At 45.6% G+C, this 12,371-nt stretch overlaps 1 protein-coding gene across 1 annotated transcript in view; it reads right to left on the bottom strand.

Moving 5' to 3' along the window:
* Positions 1-12,371, bottom strand: part of GPC4 (glypican 4) — a 68,024-nt gene that overhangs the window by 18,551 nt on the left and 37,102 nt on the right. The window contains exon 3 of the mRNA XM_050974605.1: positions 4,532-4,923. Within this exon, the coding sequence (XP_050830562.1) occupies positions 4,532-4,923 (392 nt within the window). The remainder of the gene's footprint in view (positions 1-4,531; positions 4,924-12,371) is intronic.

The following is a 12,371-nucleotide window of genomic DNA, read 5'->3' as shown; positions in this document are numbered from 1 at the left end:
GCCCCATTCAAGATAAGAGTAAAAAACCACTGGGCTCCCACTCCAGCTTTGGAGCACCTGTGGGAAGGCAATCACCTGTCCCCCTCTGCAATTCTCTTCATTAAAAGCTTGAAGAAAATTCCCTCCTTGGCTGCTACCATTATACTTCATTAGGGCAGAAATGCCAATACAAAGAAAGTTGACCTTTTCCCCCCACTGGGACATCTCCAGCAGCCTCCTCCTGGTTGCTAATGTCACTAGAGGAGGAAGTAGGTGTAATCCTCACATGAAACTGCATTATTTCACATGGCTCATAACTGTGCTTCCAAACTAAACACCACTTCTTGCATACAACATTCAAGCTGCTGCCTTTCCCAGGGCTCCCAAGGATAGGCTGGAATACCCTTTCCAGCAGCCCAGATGCTTTGGTGGCAGTTTTGTCTCATGTGGCTTTCAGCACACAAATGCTTGTTGAGGAGGTGATTTGAAAGCCTCCTGAGCTCCCAGCAGTTCTGCCTCAAACTATAGGATACAAGAGGGAAAAGTGGTAAAAGAATCCCAAAACAACAGCTTATCAGGATAAATTTCCTGGGGGGTTCCAGAAAACTCTCACCACCACTGCCAAGTGCAGAATGTCACATCCACGCATCCTGGTCTGCAGAGAGATGGTGACACAGACACAGGAGTTCAATGCTGGGTGGCTGCATGCTTCAGCCTTCAAGTGCCTTGGCTGCTGACCTCCAGCCAGACCTCCCCTCCCAGCTCTTCCTGACCCTACAAAATGCTGTCAGGGAGCCTAGCCCTTGATTCCACTTCTCCCCTCGCAAACAAGGACCTTCACTCCATACCTGTAGCTGACCTGTACCCTACAAGCCCCAGTGCACTTTGCCCTCAAAGGTGCCATGATCCTTGACCAGGCTGTGGGTTTAATGGCATGCAACTATGGGAGCATCTCAGCAGCCTGAGAACTGCCCAGTTGCAGGTTCTCATCCTTTTTCAGTCACTCATGGCTCTGCCTTGTACTTACTCCTTTTTTCCAGCCCCGGCCAGGGCAGGAAATGTCACTGCTGGCATCAATTTAACCTGGCTGACTTCAGTGCTTGTCCAGGGTAAGTAGCAGGAGAGTGATTAGGGGACAGGCAGATTTCCATCTCCAGAAGGCAGGGGCAGGAAGGTCAGGGAGAAAGCACCCAGCACCAGCACAGGACAGAGAGAAGCACAGGAGGCCCCCAGCCCCTTGTAGCCAACCTCAGAGGCAGAGCACATCTCTAACAGACAGAAACAGCATCCTGTACAGATTAGCTGTTCAGAACAGGTCTAGAAAATATTGTACTTTTTGGGTCCAAAGAAGGGAATTTGAGAGGTGAAGACTTGAGCATCAAAACTGTGGGGTTTAGACAGTTTGAAAAAAGTCTGTGCTTTCTCTCAAAACCATTCAGCTTTTTCTCTCTTGTGTATTTCAGCACAGTACAGGTACAGGTTTTGATCCATTCAAGGCTGAATTTACAGTTATTTTCTAGCATTCTGGCTCAGAAATTAAGCATACTTGCAGCTTTTCAATATTCTCTCTTCTTTTACCCCTTTATTCCCAAACTCACACAAGAACAATATCCTTCTAAATGCAACTCCCTAGTGAAGATGTAAAAATACCTGGGATCATTAAAAACCCATCAAGGCCATTGCACTGCAGAGTGCTCTTTGCTCTCCTGATAGTATCCCAGGAAAGTACACAGCTGGGCCTTGCAGTAGTTTGTATTTCTCCTCCTGAAGATTTTCAATTAAACATTTTTAACCTAGTTGTCACAAAGCACATTAAAGGTAAAACTAATTTGGATTCCTTTGGACATTTTTTCATAAAGAAGAAGATGATTTATCCCCCAAGTTAATCCCTGGTATAAGCAGTTATTCCACTCCAATTCCTGAGTATAAATAATAAGGAAGAAAAGTCAATGGAGTCATTACATAGAGCTCAGCAAAGCCAGGCTAATCTATATGTAATGTGGGAAGCCCCAAAACACAACCACAGAGCAGCAGGCATAAAAACATCAGCTTTTAAATTCACATCTAGGATTTCCCATTGTGTCTTGCAGAAACATGATGTCAGATTCCCACTGAATGAGATTAAAACACTACAGGAAAGATTATTATTCCTTCTATTACTGCAGCTAAAGCATAGGTATTCAACAGCAGGGACTTTTGTTACTGCTTGGAAAAGTCAATCTATTGCAGGATTTCCAGTGCAACTTGTGAAACTGAAGTGGAAAGTAGAGCAACTGTGATTGTCCACAGCACGTGAGCTATTTTTGCAGCTGCATGGGACTCTGGGTAGCTTTGCACACTCAAGCAATTAATTCTAGGGTTGAAGGCAACTCTACACTCAAGGATCTTCAAAAGGGAAACAGAAATCACAACGCCACCTCGGGTTCACGACTGATTCGTAACAGATGCAGGGACTGCAGCCCTTGTGGTTCCCTGTCAAGTCTGGAGACGTTTTGATGAATTCTGAGCAGATGGAGCATAAACACAATCCCTCACCCATGCACGTTTACTGCCCATCAAGTAATTGCACTGTACAGGGGCTTAATGGCCAGACCTACCACCCAAATATTTCATCCACTCTCTACAGCAGTGAAAACCCCATGCCCTGACCACAAGAGCTGCCACACAGCCACAAAACAAGGGCCACCAAAACTGAAAGCCCAACCATGAGTCAGCAGGCTTGGCCAGTGGCCTGGCACAGACACATCACACTTCATCTGCCACCACCCCTCCCTCCCACCAGGACAGCATCCCTGAGGCTGAAAGGTTTGGTGATCTTGTAAGAGTGACCCCACATGTCACACATAAACCTCCACACACCCATCCTCACCCAGCAGCACATTCGTGTACCTTAAGAGTCATCTCTGTTAGGTGGGTATCAAGGTGTCCAAGGACCTACACCTGTCATTGCTAACTTGCAACTCACACCTGGAATCTGGGTATTTTAGTTAAGCAGCTCCTTCCTTGCTACTATTCTCTGCCCTTCCATACATGTTCTGGCCTATTGCCAGCTGTTTGCCTCATTTCTCTTTAAGAAAAATTAACATGGAAGCAGACTTCTTTTTTCCTCTATCCTCAGAGACAATATTTTAATATTATCCCCATAAGTCAAAGAAATTTGAATTATTATCTCATTTAAAGATGCTGTTTGTGCTGCCTACAGAACTGCATTCTGCTTCTAATAGTATCTGAACAGCTATTCTTTTTTTTTTTTCTGGCACTTGGGGTGATTCAAACTCCTGCCTGCTCTTTCAACCTCACATTTTATTACTCCATAACCAGGTAGAGAGAAAGTAAACGTCTCTCTGCCCAATTAAATGATTACAATAAATCTTCCACAGCCCACAGGAAATGAGCTGAGTTTGTTAAAAGGAAATCACTAATATTTGTTATCTTACATAATCACTTCAAGGGGATTATTGACTGTTCCCTATACGATACAATCCAGACTAAAATTAAAGACAAATCTCACGTCAAAAAAACAGTCACGCCACTTAAACAAATCCAAAGTGATTTATAAGAAGAGGCAGCTAAACATATCAGTAACAACACATCACAGCTCTTTTATTCCCCCAAAAAGCGACTTTACTATAAAAGTCTGAGGTCTAACTTGTGCTGCATGTGTGGCACCAAGTACAAGTGGCTTCTGTCCTGTGCAGATGGCTCAAGCTTACTGTTGTCACAAAAGTGCAGCTTGCTCATGTGAACTGCCTCTCCCCATGCCCTGGAGCAAGGAGAAAATCATCAGCTGCTCCATAATAGATGCTTGTAGCATCCCTGACTCACTGTAATTTAAAGGCAATATTAAGAAGAAGATATGCCCATTACACAAGCAAACATGGTTATTTCCACTGCAGAAGGCATTTAATTTCCTGCTGTTGTTGTTCCCTAGACAGGAGGAAAGCATCCACCTGGGGAACTGGGCTGTGGTGCCTTCAGAACGTGACTCTACCACGCAACAGCACAGCCTACAGAGATGAGGCTGGGTCCCACCCGTGCTCAAGTACCACCACCACCTTTAGGGACAGGACAACAGGGAGAGATGCTGCCCAGCATGGCTCCAAGGGACATGGTATAGCAGCTCGTTTTGGGGGGGGGTCTCCAGGGGCCCCCTTAGCTGTGTGTTCCCTGGTAGCAGCACGCAGGCAAAGAGACTCCACACGGCTTCTGAGGGTGCTAATTAGATGAGGGTTAATTGGGGGTCCCACCCCCGGGAGCAGCGTGGTTTCTGAGGGAGAAGGGTGGAAGGGGAAGGGAGGGGGAGACAGGGAGAGCCTAGGGAGAAAAAAGGGCCAAGAGAAAACTCTGCAGTCTCCCCCCACAGCTTAACAGGGAGATTCAAACTGGGTGCGGAATAAGACTTAGGCCAATGGGATTCCAGACACATGATACTTCAGGGGAGGATCACAGGCTTGGAACAAACGGTGCATTTTCAAGGGGTCAGACAGAGCATACCGCTGAACTAAAATGTAACACCACCCACGGGGACAAACACTCAGGGCCCAGAGCTCACCGCGGACACTTTGCTGATGACGTCCCTGGCGACGGCCAGGCCCTGCGCGAAGGTGCGGGCGGCCACGAAGGCGCGCGTCACCTGCAGCTTGAGCTTCCTCGGCACGTCCCCGAAGGGCTTCAGCTGCTCCGTGTACTTGCTGACACACTCCAGGTACTCGTCCGTGAAGTGGTACTGGGGGTTCACCAGCCGGAACATGCGCTCCAGCAGGCGCGCCCAGAACTCGTTGAGCATCTCCTCCAGGTTGACGTTGCCGCCCACGTAGTAGCGCTTGAGCTCCACGAAGAGGTCCTTGAAGAGCTCCGAGTTCTGCATGTACAGCCGGCCGTAGGTCCGCACAAACATGTCGTTCAGAGACTTCTCTGCATTCTCCAGGAGCTCTTTGAAGAACTCTAGGAAAGAGGGAGAGGAGATATGGTAAACACGGGCAGTGAAAACCCCATGCCCTGACCACAAGAGCTGCCACACAGCCACAAAACAAGGGCCACCAAAACTGAAAGCCCAACCATGAGTCAGGAGGCTTGGCCAGTGGCCTGGCACAGACACATCACACTTCATCTGCCACCACCCCTCCCTCCCACCAGGACAGCATCCCTGAGGCTGGAAGGTTTGGTGATCTCGTAAGAGTGACCCCACATGTCACACATAAACCTCCACACACCCATCCTCACCCAGCAGCACATTCGTGTACCTTAAGAGCCATCTCTGTTAGGCGGGTATCAAGGTGTCCAAGGACCTATACCTGTTGTGTGTTCACACACTCCTACAACTGCTGCTTACCTGAAGGATTAGCACAACGAGACCATCATCAAACTGAAATGGAAAATTAAAGGACTTCCCCAGAAATCTGCCCTGTCTACACCTCAAAACCACGTCTGTATCGCAAAATTTTTGATTACTCTTCATAAGCCAATCCCCAAAACTCTCTATAGACTGGAAGACTTTTACAAGTGAAATATCTCCTGCTACAAATATGAATATCATGATTAAGAGTCAGCAAAAAAGACAAAAAAAGTGCAAAAGTTTCTGATGTTTTCATTTAGGCATCTTAAAAGATGTAATTTCAAAGAACATATTGGAAAGAAAAAAAGGTGGTTTTGTGAAACACGTTTTGCACAAATAAGTCCTTCTTTCTAGTTCTTGAAAATTCATTTTCCAAGATTATCGTAAACCAGACTCAAAAATGAAAAAACTTAATATATTTAAAAACAAATTTTAAAAAATCTACCTGCAGGTTCTTTCTCCCATCCTGCAAGTTCTTCATCTCTCAGGGCAAGGCCTGACCACTTACCCAGCTGATCCTGATCGCAGAAGGGGCTTCAGATATTTGTGGCAGTGAAAAAACCCCCACAAATATACCAGAATTTGCTTAAAATCTAAGGGCTAAACACTTGGCACAATACCAAGAGATTTTTCAAATGACAAAGGACAGATAGGGTTTGTGATCTTTATCATCTTCTAAAAGCAAATCCCCACTTTGGTTCACTCTCTGGGAGCACTGGACAGCCTAGAGTGGATGCTGCCATGTCCTGGCAGTGCCACATGTGTCCCCAACACTGATAACAGGTTGACCCGATGCTGATACCACTGCAGAAGCAGTTTAAAGAACACATCCTCCAAGAATTCATCACCACAACCTTGATTGACATGTGGGTCTAAGCACAAACTACCCTGCCACAAAGCCTTTGCCTTGGAGATCTGGCATAGATGAGATTCTAATAAAATAAAATAAATTTAAAAAAAATATTAAAAAAATAAATATATAGGGGAGGGGTCCAGCATGCCAAAAGAATTTAGGCCATTTTGGAAGAAAACTCCCTGCTCTATGGCTTTGGGGGCAGCTAAGGAGAGCAAGGTAGGTGCCACAGGGACAAAGCCTCCCATGCCTGTTTGCTCCAGCCCCGCAGGGAACACCAGCACCCCAGGGAGCAGGAGCAGCAGGGTGAGGAAGCAGATTATTTTTATGCATGCCACCAGCAACTGAGGATTCTGACCTCTGCTTTTCTGTGACTCATATTCAAGAAATATTTTTTAATAAAACATGCCTCTGTGGTTTTCTAAATCCTCAAAGGAGCAATGCTTAGAGCTAGAAGTTGTTATAAGAGGGAGGGGGGGGAATATTTTGGCCCAGTGTGAATTTAAACCTTGTTAAAAGACATTAAAAGTATGCTGAAGTTCAGATTTTCGTCTTCAAAGTGCTCCAGTACAAACAAAGCCTAACAGAGAAAACATTTTCTGGAAAAACTGAAACATTCCATGAGTTCCTGATGAACAAAGTCATGGGGTTCAATGCCTGACATGGCTGTATATAATGCAGCCTCTTAGGAGCACAAGAGAAATGATCCAGGGAAGAGGAGATTGATTTCAAACACCCAACACGTCCTCTGTCCAATATCAGCAGGAACCTCCACTTTCGTTCCCATGACTGGCATTTCCTCTCCAGGAAGATTTTTTTCTGCTGAGTTTATACTATAGAGATTAGCTTGGTGTATATTAATTTCTAATTCACTTAATCATTTTGAAGGCTCACTTCCTTCCTTTGCTCAGACCTTTTAGTAACACCAAATAAGTTGTTTATTTAAATACTTCTGTACCAGGCACAAAAACCTGATAGATGCATCAGCAAACTCTTCAAAAATAATTAGATTTTTTAAATTATATTGATGGCAAATCTACCAGATAGCTCCAACCATCAGTCTAAAGAACCCAAAGCAATGTTTTAAGCCAAGAAAGTTATCTTAAGTAATACATCCATATTACCACAACCAATTTATTCTCCTGACCAAACTAATTTTATTGGTTACACTCCAAAGTGGAAGTTGAATAAACTGTATCCAGGCTTTAGAGCTCTTCATCTCTAAGCAATTTTTCATGTGGGCTAGAACCAGGTACGTTCATTAATTATCATGAAGAAAATCCTGCAATCTAATTAGCAGCAAATACCTGCACACCTGCAGCCTTCCAGCCAGCAGCTTTTCCTTGCCCAAAAGGAAGGTAAATAAAGGAAACAAAAACTTCCCACGACAACCAGACACTTCCAAAAGCCCAATGCAGCACTGCTGAAGGAGGCAGCATGCATGCACAGCGCTGCTGTCTCTGGCTCAAGCTTCAACCACCATTTTCATGGACAGAAAACTGCCCTTCTCAAGCGCCGCTTCCCCAAGAAGAGGGGAAGGAGGGCAGAGGAGGCTGTGTCTGCAGCCTGGAGTCAGCACCCAACCCTGCCAGCACATGCCTGTATCCTTGAACATGCCAGACAGGATGCCCTGGTGACCAGTGCCTGTGGCTTGGCCACTGGGTGCCACTGCTGGCACCTCAAGGCTCCTGGGGTGGAGCTGGGGTTGGATGGAGGGGAAGGGTGATGTCAAGCATGGCACTGGGGATAAAGGGCCACTCAACACCAGCAAGCAGGGATGGACCCAGCAGTGGGATGTGCATGGCATCTTCCTCCATGCTATACACAGCACTCCTAATCTGGTCAGCAGCAGCAATTAAATTATACCTATAGTAGTGCAGCTATTGGCACAGTGTAAATCTGCATCCTCAGTTTCTATCTCCACATCAAGAAATCAGCTTGGGCGCCACAAGGAACATTAATCTTTTCTCCGTGCAAACTATGGGCATAGATGCCTGCAAGGAAAAGAAAAAAATTCCTTTTTATGAGTTAAATGCTAATCTGACTAGTAACTCGCTATATCTAATTAGATACTAATTCTCCCCTTCACAGAAATGAGCTGATTAGCAAACACCAACATAACCCAGCATTAACCTTGCCACCACAGGAAGAAAAATGGCAGGTTCCTCTCTCGCGTCTTGACTGTTTGCTGGGTAAAATAAATGACCACCTTTCATTTGTATTAGAAGTTGACTTGTTCTCAAACAAAGCAAACACACAAAGGCCTCGGTTGCTTATTTTACAGCACTGTAAAAGCACGTTTTACAGCTGTGTTGCAAGCAATCTGTACTCATTAAATTATCACTCTGACAGGCTTCCCCTGAAAAGCTGTCAAACGCAAACATTTTTCACAGACGACAAATCATACTTGGCCAGTGCTCCCTCAGACACTGCTATCTGGAGGGATGGCAGGCTCTCTCTTCCCCCCAGTTATCTTGTTTAAACTCCCTGGGCAAGGGCTGGCCCCTCTTGTAGACCAACAGGCACACACACGGTTGGGAAGGGCTTCACAAACTGACCTGCCAGAGCAGCATGCGGCTCCAAGGCTTCCCTGGCTCTCCTGACTAAGAGCAGAGCCTGCAGAGAGGGCTGGCTTGCACAGACAGGATGAACCACAGACAAGGCTTTGGGATACCATGGCACAGCCAGCTCTGGTCCAACCTAACCAAGGAGCAAGGCCATGCTTCAACACACCTCAGCCAAGTCCTGCTGATGCAAAGTCACCTTCTCACTCAAGGTGATGCTCAGGAGGATGAGCTCCAGGCTGAGGGAACCAGTGCTGTGGGACCAGAGCCACAAAACCTTTCTTAATGTCAAGAAACAATTTTAAAATTTGTCTGTATCACAGAATGAATCCTCTCCTTGCTACAAGCTTTGATGCTCAAAGGAAGATGACATTTCCAATGCAATTAACTTTAAGGGGCAGAAAAGGCAGTAATCTGCACTCAGGCAATCTACAACTCTGGGTTCTGTTTATGCTTTTAACATTTTTAAATTTCAGGGTAGAATTTCAATGCCCATCACTTGGTGAAAGCCTAGAGTTGTCAGGAAATGGTAAGAAAGTCAGGATGTGACATATGTGCCATCTCTGCAATAAAAATCCCAGGGAAAAAAAGTCTCTGCTTTTGAACAAATCCTTCTTTAAAAGAGCACATTGAGAAACATAACCATAGTTACTTGGCAATTTCCTTTTTTTCAGATAATAAGATGTATTACCTCTTTGCAGCTTGAGGGCAGACCAGCCCTGCCAGTAACCCAGTGCAGGAGAGCACTGCATCTCCCCAAGGTGCTTCCACATGACATCAGATTCCACTGCCAGAATAATTCAAAACAATCTTTCTTCCAAATTGCACATACATGAGCTAATTGAAGAAACACACTCCACCCACTGTAAGACAGAGTAAATCCCACCTCCAGACAACACATCTACTTATTCTTACTTTCAGACCCAATATATTTTTCATCTTGGATTAGTAGGTGTCCTCTGAAAATGTTTTGTTTGTTTGTTTTGGTTTTTTTAAAAAGTAAGAAGGGATGCAGTGTTTTCCTATTCCTTGTGCTAACATTTCAGATATTTCAAGAGTGGTATTTTCATACAAGAGGGCTTTTGCTGAGGAGATCCACTGCTGCAGGGCACAGTCCTACCTAAATCAAAGGCAGCTCCTGGAAATGAGATGAACACATCAAAGGGGCACATTCCCCTTCACCCACAGACAGGTTTGGCACTTCCATACATGTGCTGGCAACAAAGCAAAAAGCAGAAAAAACTGCCTGGTCTGAGCTGCCTCCTGCCACCAGCTGCCCTGTGTCAGGACCCCAGCCCTGGTGTCCTCAGCCTCCCCAGCCCTGCCCCAGGCAGAGTCCTCAGGGCTGAATCCAGAGCTGACCACAGCAGGAGTGCAAAGCTGTGCTTTCAATTTCTTTATCTTCAGGAGCAAAACACATTTCTTTCAGGGAATACTTTCACACACAGAGGCACAGTGCTCCTCAGCACCACACTTTGTGCTCTTGTAGCCACTGCAAAGAGTCAAACCATCAGTGAGTCAGGGCTCAGCACCTAAAACCTCCACGTTCTATAGAACAAAGGAAACCTTACCTTCAGTGCAAAAAAAAGGTTAAGTCTTATCCAAGAGTTCAGCAAGGCTGTTGAGCCAATGTGCTTGCTACAGACACCCATCTGTTGGCCATGTTCAGGTGTGCTGGGGCCCTTCCAAAAGGACACCAGGGCTGCCTTTCTGCTCCCAAAAGCCACCAGACATGCTGCATTTCCCATGCACCAGGTTTCCTTAAGTTAAGAGCTGAGTTTTCAATTGGTCTTGTTCTGTTTGAGGTTTGCAAATCAACTACACAAACAGATCCCAGGCAGACGTGCAATTACTCAACCACCTTAAAAAACAAATAAAACCAGGTTCAAGCAAGCATGTGGAACATGCTGAATTTTTATGGGCACAATTAATTGGTTTCAGATAATTTGCCACCCAGCATTTTGAGCATACTCTTAATATATTGTCCAGATTATGATTAATTAAGGACCGTCTGTCTTAGCAAACCCTTTAATTTGCTTGTCTGTATAGACAATTATGCTTTCTAGTGTGAACAAGAGAACACTGCCACAAAGAGATTAATTATATTTTCTCCTTAAAAGGTTTACTCATAAAATGTCCACAACAGCAAGATGGATTCCCAGACAAATGCTCCTGCCCAAGCCACAGCCCCATGGGCTGTGCTGTGGACAGGCTGGCTCCGTCCCTGGGTTTTCCAGAGGTGCAGATGCAAACTCCACCCTGCAGCTGCTCCTACTGTCTAAAGCAAAAGTCAATCCAGACAGATAAATGGAATTTAGGAGAAAAGAGACAAATGTTTCTCAGCTCTCTTCACCTGGAGGCTGAAGCCGTCCACAGCCATGCCACCTAGTCCAAAGGGAGAAAAGCAATTATTTTTTTCTGAATGTGCTCCATTATTTCTAATTTGCCTTCACTTCCTTATTGCATATACAGCATTTGTAATTTCCACCAGGGAAAAACAAATCTTAGCTTAACAACCTTTTTCCGGAAGTGTTGAGAAACCGATGAACACACAGTGTTAACACATTTATTGAATATGAACTCAGAAGGGCAGGGCAGATCCACAAGCTGTTTATCTGTCCTGTTTTCAAACATGTGTTAGCACTTATTGACATGGGAAGAACTCTTTCATAGGGCTTGAAAAAGTACAGGCTTAAATCTTGCCAGTGTCACAGCAACAGCCACAACACGTGAACACCATAGAGCTGGGAGGAACAACATCTCCCTGAACTTTGCTTGATTAGTGAAAGTCAAGACAACATAAACAACTAGGTCACAGTCTTATAGGTTAAAAAACCAAAAAACAAGGTATCTCCAAGTTCTGGTTTCTGGAGCACTATGGTGCTAGTGGAGCCCAGAAGAGCAGGGCAGAAGACAACACACAGCACTGGGTAGCACCATCCCACTGACACTGAGTTTACTAGAGATTAAGGAGCAATGAAGGAGGACAGTGTGGAGATGGCTGTCTGTGATCCAAGAAACAAACAGCAGCACCTTGCATCCTGCTGTACATACCAGTCATCCCATGAACTAGGAAAACAGTGAGAAATGCCCTTGGGTCCCTCCTTAGTCCATCCTGCTCTGCCACATCCATGCAGGATGAGCCCAGACTTCGTAGCCTCTTCATTCCTGGTTCCAGGGACTGTCACTGCTCACACATCCCATTTTTGGTCAGCTATGCTGAGTTTTCTCCCCCTGCTTTCATGTTTTCTCCTCCCCAAGCAGCAGGTCCATCGTTCCCAGCATTTCCATCCCCCTCCTTCCAACAACTCTTCTTCAAGGCACCCCTCTGCAGCTGTTTCTTCTTCCTCCATTATTTGCTCTTCCCTCTACTCCCCCCACACCTAATTTTCACTGCACCCATTCCTCAATCTCTTCAGCCACACCTGTGATGTCTCAGGTGCTTCAGCCTCTGCCCCACATCCATTTGGTACCAATACACCAAGATCCCAGCCCAAACTTCACCTGCAACTGAGCTCCTTCAGGCTGCCTCTCACACCCTCCCAATGCAAAGGAACTTTCTGGGACACTCACTAAGGTATTTCACAGGTACATGCTTTCCCAAGCCTCCCTTCCTACTGCTGTCAGCATGTGGAGGGCC

Source organism: Serinus canaria, chromosome 4A (genome assembly GCF_022539315.1).
Source record: "Serinus canaria isolate serCan28SL12 chromosome 4A, serCan2020, whole genome shotgun sequence".
Lineage (NCBI taxonomy): Eukaryota > Metazoa > Chordata > Aves > Passeriformes > Fringillidae > Serinus > Serinus canaria.
The sequence above is the reverse complement of the archived record's forward strand: the minus strand, read 5'-3'. Positions and strand labels throughout refer to the sequence as shown.